This window comes from Chinchilla lanigera, unplaced genomic scaffold (genome assembly GCF_000276665.1).
Source record: "Chinchilla lanigera isolate Chin_1 unplaced genomic scaffold, ChiLan1.0 scaffold00070, whole genome shotgun sequence".
In the NCBI taxonomy this organism is placed as follows: Eukaryota; Metazoa; Chordata; class Mammalia; order Rodentia; family Chinchillidae; genus Chinchilla; species Chinchilla lanigera.
In genome coordinates this window covers 7,017,435-7,040,224 of record NW_004955471.1, presented here as the reverse complement: position 1 = coordinate 7,040,224, position 22,790 = coordinate 7,017,435, and the positions used below count along the sequence as shown (strand labels likewise).

At 41.0% G+C, this 22,790-nt stretch overlaps 2 protein-coding genes across 3 annotated transcripts in view; one reads left to right on the top strand and one right to left on the bottom strand.

The window, feature by feature from the left end:
• Window positions 1-10,440: 10,440 nt before the first annotated feature.
• On the bottom strand, window positions 10,441-13,495 carry LOC106150321 (zinc finger protein ZFPM1-like). The gene is made up of 2 exons (XM_013522904.1): window positions 13,115-13,495; window positions 10,441-13,084 (listed from the first exon to the last, which is right to left on the bottom strand). Exons 1-2 carry the CDS (start codon window positions 13,378-13,380, stop codon window positions 12,979-12,981), a joined length of 372 nt encoding a protein of 123 aa, XP_013378358.1. The 5' UTR covers window positions 13,381-13,495; the 3' UTR covers window positions 10,441-12,978.
• A 139-nt stretch (window positions 13,496-13,634) lies between these two features.
• Window positions 13,635-22,790, top strand: part of Fbxw7 (F-box and WD repeat domain containing 7, E3 ubiquitin protein ligase) — a 174,132-nt gene continuing 164,976 nt past the window's right edge. For both annotated transcript variants that reach the window (XM_005400897.2, XM_005400898.2), the window contains exon 1: window positions 13,635-13,954. The gene's annotated coding sequence lies outside the window, so the exon portion shown is untranslated. The remainder of the gene's footprint in view (window positions 13,955-22,790) is intronic.

Here is a 22,790-nt window from a genome sequence, read left to right as displayed (position 1 = left end):
TGCAAAGCATTGCACAGGTGAGCTGTGTCTTAATTTTCTGCATAATTTAAGTTGTTTTTAAAAACGCCATGATCTCCTCTGACCCTTAGTTTCAATTCTCGGTTTCTAGCACAGTTTGGAACATGGGGGGTGACTGATCTATGTCAGCAAATAAGTGAATATACCAAGTAAGTGTTATGGCTGAGCTGTATGCCCCAAACTCATGTGCTTAAATCTGAACCCCGGTAGCTCAGAATCTAACTGTATTTGGAGATAAGGTCTCAGAAGGAGTGATCACTTTGAGATGAGGGTGTCAGGGCGGAGCTCTAACCCAACATTTATGAAGAGGAAGTGACAGCAGGAACACACACCAAGAAAAGCACAGGGTGAACGCAGCTGTCGGCAAGTAGGGGAGAGACCTCGGGAGAAACCAAACCCGCCAGCACCTTAGTCTTGCTGTTCTAGCCTCCAGGACTGTGAGAACGTACAGTTCTGTTGTTTAAACCACCCTCTTTGTGTGCCTCTTATGGCAGCCCTGGCAGACTAATACAACAGGGCAAATGTAATTCTCCCCTTTTTATAAATGCGGAGACTGAGGCTCAAGGGTTATAGCTGATACAGTCACATAAGCAGCAAAGGGGAAGAACTGGTCCTTGAATCTAGATGCTCAATTCTGGTTCTCTCCACCCACTACTGTCTACTTCTTTTTCAACTGTGCCACCTTAAGTTGTATCAATCTGCACAAACTTAATTTTAAAATTAAACACTTATTTTTATCAAAGAAAATAAGTGTAAGGAAAAACCAGAGTCCCCGCCTTCCCTTCTCATCTCAGGTGGTCTCCTCACATGCAAGCTCTTCAAATTCTTGCGTTTGCATGGAGATAGTGCGCTTACACAGATGGGTCTCAGTTTCCACACCGGGATGTCATCTATTAATTTCCTACTGTTAAAGATGAGCTTTTAATGATCTTAAAGTATACACTTAACCCTCTCACTCTCCCACTCCTTTACTTTTAATACGCTTTCACTGCAATCATTTATGCTTTTTTCTTCCATATTAGTTTTCTCCAGGTTAATTTTCTTTTCTTGTCCCTTCTGTACTTTTGTACATTATCTAATGTACAGTATCTAATGATCCTTAGCTATCCATTCACATTTAAGAGAAAGCCTGCTTTTTTTCCCCCTTCATCGGCACCTTCAATGGAAGCTGGTGACACAGATTTCTGACATTTCTAGGGTTCCACATCAGAAATTGGCTTGTTATGAGTGGACCCTGCTGTGGGAATGTAGCTTCATTTTCTCTAAGTCAGTTAGTTATTCCTTGTTCATCTACTTTCTATCTCCTAGAATTTCTGGACATGTGTGCTGACATCATTTCTTTTGTTCTCCATGCACCTTTTAAAATTTTGTCATCTTAGGGAGTTTGGAAAGGAAGTAGAAACAAACAGATTTCTAACTAGGAGTTTACATTTCTAATTTTGACTTCTATTGAAGTTTTTTTATTAGTCAATAAATAGTGGTTAGTATCAGTTTAATGCAAATGAATGAAAATATGCCCAGGTAAAGATTTTTCCAGTTACCTCTGTCAAAGTCTCTTTTACACTGAAAACCTCAGCTTGCATCAATCGTGTCATGAGTAACATAATGGTTCACACCCAAGTATCACTTGTAGAAGCCTTGCTTAAAGCAAGGTGAGCAGGGTACACACATTGCTCTACTGACGTTCTTGTCAAACACACACCCTGAAATTGACAGGGGCTCCACCAGGGAAGGACAGGTATGGAGTGCCAGATCCTGAGCTGGGCCTGGGGGGCTTCTGCATGGGGACACACTGGGAGTCAAGAGGAGGAGGACACCTGTGCAGAGGGCTTGCCTGACATGGGAGGCCAGGCCCCAGGCAAGGTGCAGTGGGCATACACACTGTAGAGTGGCCCAGGATGAGGGGCTGGAGGCCAGGTCGGGTGAAGAGGTTGTCTATATGTGGGCATAACCTCGTGCAAAGGTCAGGGCACAAGCAGGATGAGGAGGGCTACTCAAAGGAAGGGGGCAATGGCAGCAACGTGAATTAGATTACATCCCAAGGGGTTGATCAAATAAATATATTATGGAGAACGGGAGGCAGGTTTCCCACTCCAGGAGAATGCAGTCTTACATATGGAAAGAGAGAAAACTGGAATCAGATTTTTGCAGTTGGAGTGGTATTACCAGTTTTCAGTGTGAACTCACTGATGCTACAGAATGTATCTACACAACAGTAGCATCAGTATTGCTATGTATGGATGTAAATGTATTTGAGGGTGTGTGTTCTCTAGCTTGGCCCCTGGAGAGAGTGTGAGAGCTGAGAATGAAAACTAAGCTGCAGACCTGCCCGGACACTGGCATCTAAATACTGTTCACCACTCAAAAGGAATCCAGGCTTTTTGGTTGGGTGCCAGGTTTGGGGGGGAAAAAAGGCAAAAAAAATCCTCAGGCCAGAAATTATTGATGGGCTATGCCTGTACTAAATGTTCACTTATTACTCACCTGAAATTCAAATTTAACTGATGATCTGTGTTTTATTGGGCAATTCTACTTCTTACAGAAATGACTGATTCTAATACTGGGGTAAGAAGAGTGCAAGGTCAACTTGGAACATTTCATTGTGCTAGGAAGAAAATATCCAAAAAATAATAGGACAAACTAACATAGAAGCCAACTTAAAGGGGCTCCCCTTAGTCAAATATAGGATAATGTAAGTATCAAAGTAAATAAACAATAAGAGTAACAGATTATAACCCACTGAACAAAACAGGAAACCACGAGCCCATACTGATAAAATTAAAATAATAAAATGAATTTGGATGAATAGGATATTTATCCACACCTAAAGTGTTTCCTCACAAAATACTTATTGATTCCTCCTGGAAAAGACAGAAGCTTCATTTTGGAGTTACTTCATTGTGCAGAAGTCTGGCAGATGCCATTTTGACTCAGTGATTAAAATGAACATCCTCGGCAATAGGAAGAACTAAAATCGAAGGTCACCTGACACAATGCAGTGAGAACATGGCGTCACTTTGATGGTGCTCCTGAACAAACACACTGCAGTTCTGAGGTATCTGCAAAATAACAAGCTGTTACCTTCAAATGTATTAATATCATGAAAGTAAAAGTTAAGGATATTTTTTCAGACAGAAGAATGCTAAAGAGATGAGACGTTAAATGCAGCATATTCTGAAGTGGATCTCTAATTTTTGCTCTAAGCAACATTACTAGAACAAACCGATGAAATTTGATTGGGGTCAAAATTTCCGGTTAGAAAGTATTACTCGTCAGTGTTAATTTCCTGATCTTGAGAGTACTGTAATTATGTAGGAAAATATCCTACATATATCCTCTTAAGTATTGGGGGGTGATGGGTATCAGGTTAACAGCTCATTCCCTAGTGGTTCAAGATAAAGTTATTTGTATTGAATGTACAACTTTTCTGTAAGTTTCAGATTGTTCTAATATAAGAGAAAATAATGTTTATTCTTTTTTATTTTATTTGGTACTAGGGATTAAACTTGGGACCTTGAGCTTGCCAGGTGGACGCTGTGCCATTGAGCTATATCCCAGGCTTATTCTTGATTTTAAAGGGAAGGAATATTTAATCATTCTTTTTAGATATAGCTTTAAAAAAAGAGCTTAAAGTGCCACTAATGAAACGTGTCTTGTGATGATCATGTAAGAGAATAAAAGCCAACCATCTGGAGATCACAAATTCACTTATTTAAAAATGCTCCTGAAAGGAAATTTCAAATTGTCAAACTACAAGAAGTGCAAAAAGAGGTCTGTCCATATTACTTATATCTATGTGCAAAGCACTGGAAGAAAATGACTATTTAGAACGAAAACCAAAGGTAGCTATTTCTAGGCTTTAGACGGTGGCCTTTTATCTCTGGTGGCAATGGTCCTGTTATTTAAGAAAAAAAAAAATCTTCAAGCATATGTGAGAGACTGATAATTTTCTACCCCATAACTACTCTTTCTGCTTTTCTTTTCTTTTCTTTTCTTTTGGTACCGGGAATTGAACTTACAACCTCACGCTTGCTGGGCAGGCGCTGTGCCGCTGAGCTACCCCTCTGGCCCTCTGCTTTTCTTTATTAACAGAATCCCAACTTTACTTTGGGCAATGGTGCACAGCTAAAAGAACTCAGTCTTACTTAGAGCTGGGCATGGCCTCACGATACCACACTATCAATGAGAGCTACCCAGAAGTGCTATGAAAGTGGGGACAGAAATCAATGTGGATGTGACTCCTGAATATCAGCAGCCTATTTGTGACTTGTTTGGTAACAAGCTTGATAATAAGAGTCACCAGGACATGGATGGCAATAAGAATGCCAAAGGAAGAGAAGTAGCCTGGCACCTGATAGCATTCAGAGCTGCTGCCCCAACCTTGGACTCTTTTGTTGCTGGCTGTTTATTTATTAAGAGAAATATTTTTATACCAGTTAGGGGGTTTGTGATTTTTGTAACTCAGTATATTATTAACAAGTTGGATAGAAGTTCTTGGAAAGATAGAGATCCAGGAAAGTTGAATGCTTGCTCAATAAAAGGAATCATGTGTTTCAGAAGACTGCTCTGGAGAAAAGTGAAGAGTGTATGGGAGTAGCAAATATAGGGTGATCAGAAAAAGCTATAATGATAGACATAAGCAGTAAGAAATTCTTCCTAAGGTTGTAGTTGGTCAACGGTTTTAGGAAAATTACATTTGATGTTACCAGTCAGCTTTCCTATTGCTGGGACAAACTACCTGAATCCACAACTTAAAGGGGGGGGATTTGCCTTTGACTCACAGTTTCAGAGGGTTCAGTTGGTAGTTGGCTGGCTCCAGGTGGAAAGATCAACGTGGAAGGGCATGGCAGAGCAAAGTTGCTCACTTCATGGTGGATAGGAAAGGGAACACAAGGAAAGACCACCAGCCAGAGATGTACCCTCCAAGGCCCCAGTGACCCATGCGCTCCGACTCCCCACCTCCTAGCAGCACATGTATCTATGAACAACTGTAGATTAATCCACAAAGGAGTATATCACCCTTGCGATCCAATCACCTCTCCAGTGATCTCTTCATTCAGTCGGTCAAGTTGACAAGATTCACTGGCACTGATGACCTTTTTTTCCAGTACTGATGAGTGACATCCCCAGCCATTTTTACTTTTTATTTGAGACAGGGTCTTGCTAGGTTGCCCAGGCTGGCCTCCAAGTCTGAGGTCACAAGTTTTGATTCTCCCACCTCAGTTTCTAATTAGGATTGCAGGTGTGTGTCTCCATGCCTGGATCTGATGTTGACTTTAAGGTTGCTTCTGGTGCTACAAGTTGGTTCATATATTAGCCATTTTTTTAAACCTCCAAACCTAAATATCTTCTATGTAAAAGAGACTTCTGTTAATGAAATGAAAGAATACCCTAGTAGGGCCAGTTTTGGTCAAGGTATTCAAATAATTTGAGGATGCCAAACACTATGTAGATGGCTGGTTTTAAGCTTTTCACACGAATATCTTCATGTAAGATGGTCACAGCGACATTTTATTTGGTTATTAAGAGAGGCATCCACACTAAAATGAAAGGCTGGAGGAGTTGAGAATATCTTCATCCTTGAAATGTACTCTTGTTTGTTGAAAAAGAAGCCTTAAACAAACGTTGACTGGGAGGGGTGCTGGTGTTCTAATATGTGGCACTTCTTGAGCAGAATAATAAGCCTTTCAGGTTTTTCTTTTCTTTTCTCTTTCAGAGTTTGGATTATAACTTACAACATGTATTTGCATAAAAATTGTACAACCAAATGGGTAGCATTTTCATATCAGATCGCAAAAGCCTATATAACCCAACCTCATTAGACGAAAACATTTACATGATTTGATAGTCTTTATAATGTTTCTAAACCCAAACTTGGTGTTATATTAAACTCAGCAACTTAGCATAATGCAACTTTATAACAACCCGATTGAGGTCCAGTAGCACTCTCCAAGCCCCAACAAAGTAATCTGGATCCCTTGTGTCATGTGATCCACTGTCTTCAAATCTCTTCTTTCTAGCATCATAGATGGGAGAAGTCACAAAATGATTATTTCCTGGGAAGACTGGGATTAAGCCTGGAGCAACACACATTACCTCTATCACCCAGACTAATCACATGGCCCTAAAACAAATGCAAGGGAGGATGGGAAATGTAGTTTTCCTATGTGGCCATGAAAAGGAGGAAGAAGGAATCTGGTGTCTTGCACCTACTTTGCAGGGCTTATTGATGATTAAATAAAAACAAACAAACAAACAAACAAAAAAAAAAAACCACTGACAAGTGTTATTTCCTTTCCTCCCTTTGGAAGCAGCTAAATATTGTACAGTAATCGTGGAGTAACGGTAGAAGTGATAATGGGGGCAGGGCACATGGCTACTAGTAAAGGACACACTTAAAGAAATTGGGTGCAGATATTGGCAGCGTTCAGCCATGGCTCTGGTGACCCAAACGGTGGGTTGAGAACAAGAGAAGATAAAAATTGTGAAGTTAGGAAGTGCTCTTGAAAGCATTCTGGGAACGTAAGAACAATTCAAGGAGAAGGGCAAGAGGTAATAAGGGGTTTGGCTGGAAGAAATATGAAAATCTCAGCCAATACATGGTAGGGCAGAGGTTGAAGGAGGCAGTATGTAAGAAGGTGTACAGGTTCCCTTCAAGAGAATACGGCAGTGCTCAGTGCCTTAGTGCGTCCGCCCAAACGCTGAAGCGCTGTGTCACGAGTGAGTAGAACGCTACTGAAGGAAATAATCTTTCATTAAAAACACAAAATGCTCAGTAGATTTGAACTATAACATTAAACACTGAAGTGATACAATGTAAAAGCAATTATTTCTAAATAAGATTGGAGAGTCCAGTTTTAGTTTCTCTAAAAATGTTTAAATACAATTCAAGAATGCTGAGTGTGAACCTGAATGAGATGCGGGGGGTGGGGTGGGAGCACAAACCATAAAAATTTTTGTTGGGAAAAGGAAACTTAAATATGAATTGAATTTAGATACAGAATTTTCTCAGCTGTAACTAAAGGTAAGGGTTAGGTACAGGTATATCTTTTCCTATTTAGTACTTTTTCCTGCTGCAGTACTTGGGAGACTTGGGAGTGAAATATGATGTCAATGAGTTAGTTCAAACGATCCAACAAAAGTATAGGAAGCTTCCGTTTGAGCGATTTCTTTCCCTTTCACATGACATGTAATACAACAACCATTGTTAATTTCCTATCATTATGTTTTGAAATTCTGTATCATTTTTAATTGTCTTTGTGTTGTCTTATTTTTGTCTTTGTTATTTTGTTATTGTTTTTTCTCTTTAAAATAAAAAAATAAGAAGCAACTCCAGCATAATGTCAACAATGACTGAATCTAGGTAGACAATGTATGAATATACACTGTATTGCTATTTCAATATTTCTGTATTTTGGGAAAAGTTGCCTTAACAAAATTTTGAAAAATAACAAATAGAATTATTTTTATACTACTTGCTTATCAAGAGAATGAAAGCAGTAAACTTTTTATCCAAAGAACATATCATCAGGTCAATAAACCAAAATGTTTTAAGTGATAGGGTGGGAGTTAACATATAACAGGTACCAGACCATAAGCTCAATGAAGGGAGGGACAAGATACAAGTTTTTTTTTTTCTCACTGCTGTGTAGCCAGTATTTAGCCAAGTCCTAGGAAGTAGATGATACATGTAATTCTGTTGAGGGAGTGGTGAGGTAAATATGAAAATCCTATGCTTACAATTTTTTCATACCTTCTATGTATATCACTGCCTTCTGAAAGGTAAAACAAAAATAGTATTTATATATTTGGTATTTGATAACTCCATTATCAGCTGAGATATTTTAAAATTGTTGTTCACAAAGATGTATCTAAGCGTACTTTCATACTTTATTTTCTTTACATATGTTTCACTAAATATTTTATGTTAAACATAATAGCTGGATTGTGTTATTTTTTTCATGGCTATTATAAAAACATCAGATGGCTGGGGTCTGGAAGGAGGTTCTCTGAAGCCTTAAAGTTCAATTACCAAAGATTACTAATGATTCAAAGTTACTAATTTTCTATTAAAATTAGTAGTGATCTATCACTCATTTTCAGAATCTACTTTTGCAAACTCAGATGATGAGAAAGATAACATAGGGGAAATCCCAGGTGTTTAAGTTTTCTAGGTTGCCTTATTTAAAATGTTACTGAATTCTGATATCCAGCTGAGCAATTGGCACATGCCTATAGGCCAAGTTTGTTAGAAGGCTGAGGCAGGAGGATCACTTGAGTCTAGGAGTTTGAAGCCAGCCTGGGCAAAATAGCAAGACTGTCTAAAAAAAAATTGCTATTATTCCAACACTTTTTAATAGCATTATGAAATGATTAGAGCTCTATCCCCAAATCCAAGGCCTTTCCTGCAATGTGACACTACTAACCACTGCTTTATTTTCTGAAACTTTTTGCAGACGCCAAGAAGTATGGTGATTCTTTAATGGGGCAATGAGACCTAGCGACAGATTGGTCATAAGAGATGAAAGGGAGAGTAGAGAAACTTTATTTCCTTAAAGCAAGTTTTCTTCTGTTTAATCCCTTTTTAGCACTATTGATATTAACCTTGAAGTTTTTATTTGTTAATGTCAATGTTTAATCGGATCCTAAAGCTGTTAGGCTTGAAATAATCTCATTCAATTGTAGAACAAGAGGTTTGTCATGTGGACGTGGACGATGTTCTGTAGACTTTTGGGAACTAATTTACCTTATTGCTCCGGAGGACTGAGGCAGTGTGATACAATGGCACATTTACTGTGTGTGAAGACTCAGCGAGGAGTCCAGGCCTCTTTACTTGCTGACCTGATTCTAGCTAAGTCACTTAATTTTGCTGGATCTTAGCTTCTTTCAGTTTTAAAATATCACTGATGTTACATCAGGAACTGAGATAAGAAAATAATAAAAACAATTAAATATAGCCAGTTGGGGAAATTTGCCAGGCAGTGCATACTGAGATTTGAGTAAAATTATGCAAAAATATATTTTAGTAGGAACTTTAGGGAGAGAGAAAATAGCATTGTGACTTCTATAAAATTAATGAACTTGGGAAATGAAAAATATGTGTAGTGGGGAAACCATTTCTTACAGTTTTCTGTCAGAAAAATACTGAACAGAGACATCAGACAGTTAATAGCTTCAAAAGAATTAAAAATTGCCTTTATGTACTTGAGGGAAACTAAAATAAGCAAAAGCCAAAAACTACCAATGAGGTATTTTAATAGTTGGAAGATGGTGAATTATTTTGGAAGGAAAAGAATTTAAAAAATAGTTCCAAGCCGGGCATGGTGGCCCATGCTGGTAATCCAGGAACACTGTGAGTTCGAGGCCAGCCTCGGCTACAAAGTGAGTTTAAGGGCAGTCTGAAGTGCATAATGAAACCTTGTCTCAAAAAAGACAAAATAAATAGTTTCATAGCCCTACTTTTAAGAAGTAAAAGTATCATATCCATAAAAGCTAATTAGGTAAAATGTAATTTTTCTTATTTTGGAAAGAATCTGCCTTAAATATAACTCATTTGGTGGTGTTACTTTACCTGAATTTCATTGCCCAAATGTGGACAAGAAGATACTGGAAAACTGGGCATTTCAGAGATTAGGCATTAGAAATTAACACCACACTTTACAGAGAGGAACCCAAATGCTAGCTTATAGACGAAAAGGTCCTCAACAGTGCCAGTGACTGCGGAAATGTGAGCTCAAATCACAAGGCGATATTATCCTATACCCTCCAGGGCAGCAAAGCTGAAAAGGACTGACAATACCATGCTGCGAGGTGTGCAGCAACAGGAATCACGCATTCCTATCCTAGTGTGAGTGCATTGCTTCGGAAAACAGCGTGGTGTTATTTACGCAAGCTTATGATATACACTCTCAAGTACACACTGCAGAAACTGATGTGGATGTTTGCATCCACAGCATCTAGGAGGAAAGACAGTATTTGTAACTGCCCCAAACAGAATAACCCAGATATCCACCAACTATAGAGTGGCTCAGCAAACTGTCACATATTACTACAATGGAACATCCTCATATACAGAAATTAAAACAATCCAACTATAGCTATAGGAATAACGTGAACACTGTACGGATTAAAGTGTCGAGCAAATGTAGGGAGCACAGCACATTACATCCTAATTGTTTCATTTACATAGAGCTCAAAAGAAAGGACAAAATTAAGCAATATATTGCTTAGGAATACATGCCTATGAAAAAACAAGAAAGCGAAAGAAACAATTATCACACAAGTTAGAGTGGCTGCCTCTTAGTAAAAAGTTATTTTCTTCAAGGAGGTCACCACGGGCGCCCTGGGTGCTGACAATACTTCCCTGCTGGGTTGACTGCTTCGATGCTGGTTTCTTTGATAATTACTCATTATACTCTAGAATTATTTTATGCATTTATAGTACATTTCACAAAAATGCTAAAAGTGATCAATATATTAGGGGGAAAATTTGCCAAACAACAGCATACCGCAATCACTGACAGTAGAAACCACCGATGTGGGATAATAAAACACCACGCTCACTTTCAAGTATAGGTGTGAACCTTGTACAAATGTCCCTTTTGTTGTATTGTATTAACATAGTATGCAGATCTTCAACATACATTGATGAACCAAGGACAGAACTGTCAGCTGAAACTTCAGTTTGTGAGATTTTTGAATGACTGTTTTCTCCTCTGGATTAGCAGGCAACATAAGGAACTAAAGAGATGGAGTGAGTTGGAAGCGTATGAATTTCCTCCTTCTCAGAGGCCAGCTCTGTGTTATCAGCCTGCGTGGTGAGGCGGGTGGGCTTTGCCAGCAAGCTGTGCAGCTCAGGGCTCTCGAGTGCGCTTCTGTTTTTCCCTAACAAGGCTGCAGGGTGGTACCACTGACTATAGAAGTAGAAGATGAAGCCTTTGAAAAGACCCTTCCCGGCACACACTTTCCCGGAGGTGTTCTCTAGTGCGCTGCAGAGCTCTTTCTTTTCATTCAAAGCCCACAGAATTTAACCTATGAAGTGCTTGGCTTCACAAGACCTCCTACATTTGTGTTTAACGCTTTAAATTTCCACCATTCTTCTGGTGTAGGATAGGAAGAGGGACAGAAGCAGAAATGATTTTGTAGCTATGTGAGTCCCTGGCTCGTTGATCTGATTCCCTGTGAGACTTAGATGGGAAGATACAGAAGGTGACTAGATCATGCTAAGACCGTGGATACAGGGGTAATTGAGGCAAGATATTTAACCTGACCCTCGGAACTTTAGGTCAAGGGCAGGAGGGTCAGGTGCAACTTTTGAGTCTCTCGTTTTGCAGGTCCTCGTTCTTTCCTCCTATTCACCTTTTCTGCAGCATTTCAATAATGAGCCCTTGAATTTACCCAGTTCAGTTTCCTTGGTATACTCTTTCGCATATGCTGGCGGAAGTAGTGGCAGAAACCCTGGCTTCTCCAATTTGTCTGTAATGCAATTGCTCTTACCCATGCACGCCCCCCACCTCCAAAGATGGAAAGATTTGTAGTATCCATCGCTGAAGTTTCCAGAAGTAGCGTTGCCAGGGTCCAGCGTCATAATAGTGGCATCTACTTCCTTTCATCATTGCTGCGGCTTTAATCTCATTCTCACACTAGTCGGCGGGAAAGTAACTTACTGCCAGAATGAGGATTCTGGTCCTTTTATCTTAAAATTTCTTTTCCTAGAAAACTATACTTTAAATTTCACGCGCTTTTAATCTGCACTGACTTCCCAGTATAATAACGATAGGAAAGGCTACACAATCGTAGTAATGTTTATTTCACAAAGAAACTAATAGCCTTTGGGTTAGACCTGGAAGACAGACGGCAGTAAGGCACAATGAAAATCAGTGAAAACTCCCTCCACCTACTCCCGGAGGAAGGCGCCCTTTCAGTCCTCTTCTCCCCGCTCCCCGGCAACTCTGCTCCTCTTCCACTAAAAACTCAGGTAGTAGCTCTATCCTAAAGCCTCACCCCTGATTCCTTTCACGGCTGGGGGCGGCGGGGGTGGGGGCGGACGGGACGGATGTATTACAATTCTCATCATTCCAACGCGCTGCAGTTCACAAAACTCTTGCACTTGCATCCTCTTGAAGAGTTCCGCTAAGGCCACGGAGAGAGGCGTCCGTCCATTCAGCAAACCTTTGCTCGGCCTGACCTGACCGCAGATTATCCGGCGCTAGGTCTCACCGCGCGCCAGGGGAAGGGTGGGGCGCTCGCTCCCAGGAGCAGGTGCAACGATCGCGCTGGAGGACAACTTCTCGATGGGCTGGCCTTTCCAGGGCCTGTCCGGGGCCAAACGCCTCACGTTCGGGTGGTGCGCGCCGGAGCCCGGCCCCAAAGCCGAGGCCCCCTGCTTGGTCTCAAACGAGTAGTCGCCACCTGCTCTGGAGGGAACCGCTACGGAGCAAGCTCTCCCTGCGGCCCTCGGGTCAGGGGAAAGATCGGGCGGCAGCTTAGACTCAACTGGGCTCCTCCTCTTCCTCTCTTCAGTTCTGACGCGGCCGTAGAGGCGGCGGCGGTGGCGGCAGCGGCAGAGGCAGCAGCGACTCCCGCGGCCCGAGGCGCACCCACCCGCTCGCGGAACCTCGACTTCCTCTTCCCTTCCGCGTCATCAGCGCGCGCCACGCGCCACAGTCGCCAGGGCAGGGTGGGGAAGAGGGAGGAAAAAAAGGCCCGCGGAGGAAACCTCGGAGCGGAAAGAATAGGGAGGGGGCGGGGGGGCAGAGCGGTTGCTAGGCGACTGCGTCATCAGTAGGCGCCGCTCTCCTCCCGCCCCTCTCTCTGGAGTGAGGCGAGAGCCCCGCACAGAGCGAGGGAGACAGCGAGCGGAGCTCCGGGTGCCGCCGCCACTGCCGCCGAGAGCGTGAGAGCGAGGGAGCATCCGAGGGGCTCAGCTCCGGTGCACTGGCCGCCGCCGAGACCTCAGCCTCAACCTGGGCCAGCGGGAGCGCGGCCGTCCTCCTCTCCCCCCCTCACCTTCCCGGCCGGCAGTGGCTGCTGCACACGCCGGAGCCGGAGCCGGAGCCGGAGCCGGAGCCGGAGCCGGAGCCGGAGCCGGAGCCGGCGGCTGGGGGCAGGGAGGCGGCTACCGCGGGTCGGGACTGGTAGCTGCTTCGCTCTGAGAGGACGCTGAGGAGGGGCTGGAATTTCTGCCTCGTCCCGGGCGTGGGGCGAAGGACTCCTAGGTGTAGTAGGGCGGGGGTCCCAGCCGCGGCGACACATGCGGGAGCCGGGAGCGGGGGCGGCGCCGAGCGGAGCCGGCCGGGTCCCCCGCCTCGCCGCCGCCTCGGCCGCCCGCCTGGGGCCGTAGCATCTGGCCCCGGAGTGCATGAGCCGGGGCCCCAAGCGCGGCAGCCACCCGCCGCCCGGGGGGGCGGGGACCCCGATGTGAAGCGGCAGGACCTGCGCCGCCGTCCTCTCCTAACCTTCCCCTCCCCTCCGCCCCCTCAGGGGGTCTTCTCCCTCGGCCCGTCGCCGGCCCCCGGCTCCTCGGCAGGCCCCCGGGAGTTCGCAGAGCCCCCTCCCCTGCCCCAGCCCGCCCAGGGCGGCGGGGCCGGGGGGGACCCGGGGGGCAGCCTCAGTGCAGAGGAAACTTTGTGGAGACACAGCCCGGAGTGTGCCGGACGTGACTGTCCCAAACGTGACTGTCCCGGGACAAGCGGCCCGGGAAGGGCCGAAGACACAGCCTGAAGAGACCCAGGAAGAGGAAAAGAGGAGGTGAGCGGGGCGCCTCCTCCTCTCCGCCGGCAGCGCAGCGCGGAAGAGACCCGGTGGCCGCCTGGTTGATCGGCTCGAGCGCTGCTGCTTCCTCAGTTCCGCGCCGGAGCCTTCCGCAGCCGCTGTCTCCGTCCGGAGGAGGAAGGGAACCAGCCCGCCTGTCTGCGCCGCCGCTCTGCTCTAACGCGTGAGTGGCCTCGGGACGGGGACGGAGGGGTGGGCAGGGGAGCGTGCCGGCGCTGCAGTGTGCAGCTGTGCAGTGTGCCCAGGGGTATCGGGACTGTAGGTGAGGCGGTCTGGACACAACTGTGTCTTGCGGAAGGCAGAAGGTATTAGGTGGTGTTTTTGTAACCTTTTAGTTTGCAGGAGTAATGCAACAGTATAGGTTGCTCTTAGAGGAGTTCTATCCAGATTGGATACTTTTACCCTCTCGGGCCAGGAATGGTCAAAGGAAAATTGAGGAAGCCAGCGTGTAGGTGCACACAAAGCACATCTCTGTAATGGACCTTTTCCTGGTACGTTGGCCGAGATGCAGCGCTACATACAGTTTTTGTTTCTGAGGAACTTCCATGGATTCCCAAGTGGGAAACACCATGTACACCCCCGCCCCCCCGCTGTCTTTAGTGAGAAAAAGACCGAGTTTCATTTTATTACCAGCTGTGCAGTAGTATTGTAACACATTTCAGTTGCCCAGGAAATTCTGAGTTCTTAGGAATTAACACGGGAAGAGAGCTTTTATTGCATTAAACAGTTTTATAAAAGTTGTTACATTTTCTTCACACCGATTGTTTTTTAAGACTTTGCTTATTTATCTTACTTATCTGTCACTTTAAAGGGAAACCCTCGATGCTGAATTCTTTCAAGAATGACTTTTTCCTTCTGTTATTTTCAAGTTGAAGTCTAGAGAATCTGTGACTTGTGTTTCGACTCTCTTTGTAGAGTACCAGGTTAGAGGTGAGGTGCGTAAAATTAAGGTTTCATAGATTCTTGTGGACTTCAAAGGTTAAACGTCGAGTGGAATTTTGTGTAAGAAGGCACTAGACAGTACTGGAATGAGAACTCTGGCACATTCAGGCAGTGAATTGTAGGCTCTGTGAAACCACTGCTAAAGATGCTTTGTAGGATTGAAGGTACCTCTGCGGTTGTCTGTTGTAATTTTTCCATTCAGGAGCATGATTAAATTTATTTAAAACTGTCTCAAACTTAACAGTGGTTTGTTTACCTCTATACTTTTTTAAAGTAAGGAGTTTTGCAAGCTTTCTAGCCTTTGTATTATGTACTTATCTGAAACCCATTTACTTATCTCAAACTTGTCTCTATAAAGTTTCAAGACTCATTCAGTTTGTGTTTTGAGAAATGCTCTAACAGGCCTGAGTTTATCTTTTCCTAGTTTTGTAGATTTTTATATTCTTTCCCAACTCCTTCTGTTTGAGAATTTCTTCCATTTCTTTGACCACTTTGCTTTACCCTAAAACTTGTCCGATTATTATTTTTCCTACGATGCCTTGTTCCTGTGAATTTATAAGGTACCGCAAACTCTATTTTAAATGGGAACTGACATGAAAATATTGAATAATGGATGTAAGGTTAGGTTTAGAATCAGAAACAAATACTTTTGGATATATTACTTTATTTTGTGACCTTGAGAAAGTCATATATTCCATTTTTCACAAAGATGATGGAGAGAAGTCTAGTCTTGCATAGGCAGTTTTTGGAGGCGAGTGGAATATAAATCAAGAAAATAGTTTGAAGGTAGATTGCCCTTGGTCAAAGTTGCTTACTAACTTTAAGACCTACTTTCACTGCTTTTATTATTATTTGGTTAAAAAATCATGGTAATGTTTTATTGAGTATTTGGCTAAAAATGACAAAATATGGGGGGGGTCTCTGAGGTGCTTTTATGTTGCCTTTACTCAGGAAGGCAATCAAATACAGTTACATAGAACTGAAAACAGGGATGCACCAATATTAATTGAAGACCACCGTGTGCTGGATAGTACATTTTTCATTAGGGAAAAATGTGGTTTTTCCCTAATGAAAAATGTACTATCCAGCACACGGTGGACCACACAGGTCCCAATTGGAATTGGAATGTCAGAGCTAAATCTCTGAGGGTTTCAGGAAGAGAGGAGCACATAGGGACAAACTGTTTCAGACTTTTGGAGTGGAGGGTGCAAGGGACAGATGTATTTAGGAAGTTAGCTTGATGGGAGCTTGTTAAGTAGGGCTAGGCTTAGTTTGTGTTTGTGTTGTACATGCGTGGTTACAGCCCTAAGAAGCAGTTGACAACAGTGTTGATGAAAGGGTAGTTTCACATGTTTAGGGAGAGGTTACATTTTAGGCCAAAAAGCATTATCCCTGGATTAGGATTTTGTTTTTCTAAGGAACCCACATTTTTCCACCTTGACCATCAAGGGGATACACAAGATAAGTGGAAAAGGATTTTAGTACAGTATTAATGGTTTCTCATAAAAAAAATTCAGAAATGGAACAGTAGACTTTGTTTTGGACATTAAATTTTGGGTTCAGGGTCGGATACTGATACTATTTCAAGACAGTGATTTGCTGACAATGTGAGGTGGAATGTTTTTTTCAAGCACTTAGGTTTCTGAGAGTGCTGATGGAGTGCAAAGAGCTGAAAAATAGGTATTTCTATTTTCTGGGGAGGGGAATCTGTGTTGAAGTGAGTAAAGGTGTAGTTAAGAACAGAGAATGGATGTGTTCCTCCCTAAAAGGTGTTTAAAAAGTGGGTGAGCATTGCATTTGGAAAGGGAGCAGCAGCCTTTATATGTGGCTGTCAGTTTAGACCCAGGACATATGACTGTATTTTTTTGAAACAGCCATAGATTTTTAATACAGTATGTAGGTACCTTGAGATTAAGTTCAAAAGAGTATATAGGATTTCGTTGTTAAGCAACTTAGAAATAAAAGGGAATGTGTTTCTCCAGATTTGTATTTTTGAAGTTTGCCTTGCATGATTATTATCTTAAGTTTGGTCTTAAGTACTGCAGAGTGGGGCTAAAAATAGCCGACAGGGAAGGCTGCTTCCCTTGCTCGCAGTTGGTGTGCGTCTTTGTGTCCCATACAATAGAGGGGATGTCCCTGTGTTGGCACAGAAGTGTTGAAAATATTTTAAAATTTTCAAATTTTTTTTAATTTAAAAGCAAACAACTTGGCACTTAAAAGATTTAGATATTTTTGCAGCTAGCATTTGGTGTTAACTTTACCAAAGGTTAAAGATTGTGAGTAGAGATACATACTCATACTTTTTTGTATTCCTTAGTTTGACTTAAGTACTTTCCTGAAGCTTCTTTGGCTCTTAGGAGAATATTCTTGGCAGAACCCTCTTAGGAAGAGATATTTAGACAGCGGGTTAGGTCTAAGATGAATCCTAGGGTGAAGGATTAGGGGTTGGAATATATTCTGTAGGCAGCCTTCTACCTTTCTCTCCATGCTCTAAAATAGTTCTTATGCAGATGAAGCCACGTAGCTTCATGTGTTTAGATGAGTTTTAAAAGAAAGCCTTTTGGGGTTAATACGATTTACTAAGACAGTAGGACTGGTGGGACTCCAGAATAGTAGGGAGTGGTAACTTCTGGGTACTTGGCCTTGTAGCTTCGGGAATAATAGGAGATGATTAGAGAACCTGGAGAGTGTGTATTTGTGAGTGTCTTAGCACTAGATGACACCAAAGTCTCTGTGTAGAATACCAGTTGCTCTTTTCATTGTGCTTTAGAAAAGTCTTGTGGTACTTCTGACATCTCATTGTGTAGAGGAAGTGTTGGCCAGTTGATATTTTAGGTTTATGGGTCACATTTTCTCTTGAAGTGTGAAAACAGCTATAGACAATACAGAAGAACATGTGTGACTGGGTTTCAATGAAATCCCATTCATGAAAGCAAGAGGCTCATTGAGTTCACCTATAAGCTGTTGTTTACATGCCCTAGGGATAGATAACTGCCACATCTACCAACGCAGATTGTGAGCTGTATTACACTACGAACCAAGGACCTGGCTATGTTAGGTGGTCTTTTTAGGTGAAATGTGCTCCTCCAGCCTTATAGTAGTTCTGCATAAAACAGAGTCTACTGTTCAGTATACTTTTGCCTTCATAGTGATGAAAGCTGTGGACTGAGGAACAGGGGTGATGCCATTTCTAGGGGTACAGCTAAAAAGTATTCATTGATGCCATCGTTGGCAGTACAGGGATATACTAGTTTTGTATCATGACCAAAAGTGTCTGTGAAGAAGCTTATGGACTCTGAAAAAAATTATAAAACATTTATTTGAATATAGAGCTGAAAGTATTTATGGTTAGTTGGAACTGAATAATGATAATCGAATTATAAGAACATTAAGGTTTTAATAATTCTACTTTTTAAAGTCTTAATCTCTTGCAATGACTAATTCAGTGTATGGACTTACTGACTCCACAATTATTTTTGTTTTGTTAATTTCAAGTATTAACAATCACTTAAGTGTGTATTTTAGATACCTTTGCCTTTTTTTTAAAGACAGGATCTTGCTATGCAGTTCAGGCTGGCTTTGAACGCTGTATTTTGCCCAGGCTGGCTTCAAAATCACAGCAGTGCTCCTGCCTCAGCTTCCCAAAAGCTGGGATTGTAGGCGTGCACCAGCACGCCTGGCCTAGTTTTGCTGTACTCTTAAGGGTGAATACATCTCAGATGTTTTGTCCTGAAAGGAATTCACTTTGCGCAATTTTCACATTACAGTTAATATCAAAATATTTGTTTCATATGTCAACAAATACCTGTATTGATGATGGTATGTTTACCCTAGTTTCATAAATCTGATGTCAAGGTTCTCCTGTTTATTGCAAGGGAGGAGACTATTTTTGCAATGATGATTACTTTTTAATTAGTTTTTAACCTGCATTTATATAGTATAGTCATCCCTTTGTGTCTGGGAAATTAATTCTAGGACCCCTGTGAATACCAAAAAAATCACACAAACTAAGGTAGTTACTGAACATAATCAGTATACATTTACCTATATACTTTAAATCATCTTTGATAGCTTATCATATCTAATACAATGTAAATGCTATGCAAATAGTTGTGACACTGTGTTGTGTAGGGAATGAGGAGAAACGAAATCCATACACTTTCTTTACAGTACACAGATTTTTTTCCTAAGTATTTTCTGTCTGTGATTGGTTGAATTGCAGGTACTAAGGGTCACCTGTATTTCTGTATGTATAATTGGTACTTGTATTTCTCTTCTTCCCTTTAAAAATATGCATTTATGATCTGACAATTTTAATGTACCTTTTAGAGTATCACTATAATGTTTTCCTGTTCATTTGGTGAGAATCGTTACCTTATTTTTAAAAAATCTTTGCTTTTAATTTGTGTCTTTTCAAGTAATTTTATTGTTTTTGTCAAGCTTAAGGTTGAGTTGTAACTTAAAAGACACAAGGTGTTCATCTCATATCTGCAAATATTCCAAAAGGAATGTTATATTTTGGTGACTTTTGTAGCAGGCAGGGAAAAAGGATGGTGGTGTTATTAAAAACAAATTGAGTAAACTTGCTTTCAAATAATAAACTCTTGCTGTTAAATCTGTTTTGAAACTTTCTTCCATTAAGCACCAGCCAGTGTGTCTTATGCTTCAGTGTACTTTTAGATATTTGCTACTTTCTGATACTTCATGGATACTTTCTCATGATACCTTTCATATTGTGTTTAAATCCATTGCTTTTCCTAAATGTATGACGTTTCCTGAACAATGTCAGATAGATATATTTTCTAGTAATTATATTTTTATGCGCAAGTATTTTCCTATTATACTTTTGCAATTGTGAAATATTTGAGGGAACATTTATAATTACTGAGTACTTAACCTGGATTTTGGATTGAGAAACTAATATATAATAAAATTTTCTAAAATGTTTCTTTAAAGTTTTTGATTGGCACTTGATTTCTCAAAAATAGTTAATAGGAGAAAATATGAAGACCAGTATTGTGTTGTGTTATCCTGCCGTGCACGTAGTTGAAAAAGAAAAATAAACAAAAGTGTACAAGAGACTGTATTGCTTGAATATCTTATCTTTTGCTTTTTCCCATTAGACCTAAGGGCCACTGGTGGATAAGTTGGATATTGTATACTTTCTGTTGCTATGCTTTGTAGCCTCTGCCCTTTCTTTTCAGAAGAAAGATAGGTATTGGAAATCTGGGTGGCTTTTGGAAAAAGGTAGTACTTTTTTGTTTTATTTATTCGTGCATGTATTTGTGTACCTGCTATTGGGCTAGATGCATTTTTCTGTATGACTGCTTTGGAATTTAGGAAATCTTAAAGGATAGTGCACAGTATTTTTAATGTCACTTCTTAGCCCTCTGAGAGGATCACCATTGGATATGATACTGTGTTTTTTTTCTGGCTTTTTCATCCTACAATGTCTTGAATGAACCATCAACATATAATTCGTGAAATCTCAAGTGAGTAACTTACAACTACCCATCTAAGAACAAGGTTGCTGTGGTTTATGTCTCATTTACTAAATGAAATACCTTCATACATTCTAGGCAGAAGACTCAGGGAATAAGTTTTGTTGCTGTATGGCCTTAGGCAACCTACTTAGCCTTTTAATTTTGGTTTCAGTACCTGTTGATGGGGGAAACATACCTTTCTTGGGGTTGTTGCTAGAGTTAAGTGAAATACTATAAAAAAATATGCAAAGTTCATAGCCGAGTGCCTGGCATATAGTACATGATCCATCATTGTTAATGTATTGTTTCATATCTTTTAAAGTGTGATGTAAATAGAATGTTAAAGTCAGGCTTTGTATTGTCCAATTAAATTGAGCACTTTAGGTTGACAAATAATATTAAAGTACAAGTAATACTGTAGTGTTTTCAAAAGCATTTAAAATAAGTGTGATTCATTAACAGTTTCTTTTTTTTTTTTTTTTTTTTGGTTTTTGGTTTTTCTCCGGTACCGGGAACCGAACTCAAGACCTTGCGCTTGCCAGGCAGGTGCTTTGCTGCTGAGCTAAATCCCCAGCCCCTCATTAACAGTTTCTTAAAAAGTCTTAAAAACTAGAGAGATGATAGACTTGGTGTGTCTTTATAAAAAGAAAGACTAATTTGAACATAGCTAGATTTTGAATTCATTTCCAAAGACTTCAACAGTACATAGACCAGGAAGAATTTTTAAAAAATAATTAGTGATTATTTCTGATAGTAATTGTGGTTTAAAGTGTCCATTTGGAAATATCAGAATATAATTCAGTTAACAGTTCTTTCAACTGTCCATTTCTTTATCCCATAAAATATCATGAAGCCAAATAAAAATTTTATGTGTATCACTTACATTTCAAGTCAAGAGTGGAGTACTTGAGCATATTGTTATTAACTACTTAATTTTAGTTTTCTTTTTTCAAAAGAAGATTAACAGGTTTTTAAAAATATTCTCTTTTTGTGCTTAGTTTTTATTAATACAGGATCAGTTTTCAGAAATCCTTTCTTTTTTCAATCCTGGCACAATTTGTTGTATTGACCAGTATAAAGGATAAATGTTTTTTGGTTGTTTTTTTTTGTATTTGGAACATACTTGTCTTGAGCAATTAATCAATGCTTTGTAGTCTGTTTACTAGAACTGTATGTTTAAGATAAGTGTTATAAAATCTACAGGCAAGAGGGAAGATTGAGATCTATTTTTTAGTACTGATTATCTTCCTAACTCTTATTTTTATTTTCTACTTTCTTAAATCTTAGGGTTTGCTTTTGATTTTGGTGCAGATCCAGAAATTAGGTTAGTTCTCAGCTGATGGATCTCTGGTCAAATGGTTAATTTAATGAATAGTTTTTAAAAAATTCATTATTTTAGATTTTTATTTGTTGGTAGTGTTTAGAACTATGTCTCCAGGGATCTCTCTATTTGAGAGCTTTTCAAAAAGGAGTTTGTAATTATAAATAGGTTACTGACTAGATAGGGAGTAGAACATACAGTTTAATTTTTTGATGCTTTTTTATGTATGTAGTACTTGGAAGTTATAGAGGTAAATGTTTGGGTCATCAATTTTCTTATGCGTGATTGGTGGTGTGTTGGATTGACAACTGGTGGTCAACTTGTAACACCCAGCTGAACTGAGTCGGCATGATGCTGGATATAGATGGCCCATCTGAGGATTGTTGCGAGCAGCATAAAGGCAGAACTGGAGGGGTAGATGGTGTGCTGTTGATTCTCCTGGAGGAGGTTGTCCTGCTGGATTTCCTGATACGAACTCAGCTGTTCTTATTGTCAGGGAGCTGGGGAACTCAGTATTGCTGAGGATGGTTGTGGTTCTCTTTTGGGGGAGCTCTGGTCCTTATTTTGATTGTCACTTTCTGGCTCCAGTGCAGATCCTTCAGCCTGCTAGCACAGATCCTTCATCCTGCTAGTGTAGACTTTTTAGGTTCTGTCACTGGGCTTTGGGCAGTGCAGATCCTTGATATAGACTTGCATGAGACATTGTGATGGGCCCTACGCCTCCAGCTGGACTCATGGAGGACATTACCATGGACTCTAGGCCTTCAGCTGGATTCTTTGGGTCTCTAGTGTGTGGACAGATCTCCCGCACTGTTTGCATTTGACTCTTGGGGTGAATATTATAAAATAATCGTATAAATTGTGTGACCTGTGTAATTCCTTTCCCTTGCAAACCCTGATTATAACAGGTGGTCTCTTTAATTGACCATTGTGTGAATTTGGTATTATAAACTTGAGAATGCTGATGAATGAGTGGGGGGCCTTAGGGAGAATCTTTTTCCATTAGAGAAATACAAATTTTAACTAGCTAGAAATTTAGAGCAGGAAACAAAATCCCATTTTTTTTTTTTTTTAAATGAAGGCCATCTGATAGGAGAGGAGAGATGGAATGTAGGAGAAGGGAAGAAGTACTCAGCAAAGGAAGGAGGGATGAAGAGGTAGATCCCAGGGAGAATGGTTCTGGAAGTTTTGAGGTCAGTCTGAGTCAGAGGTCACACCCTGCTATTTCTTTGGGTTGTAGATTTGGGGTGGTA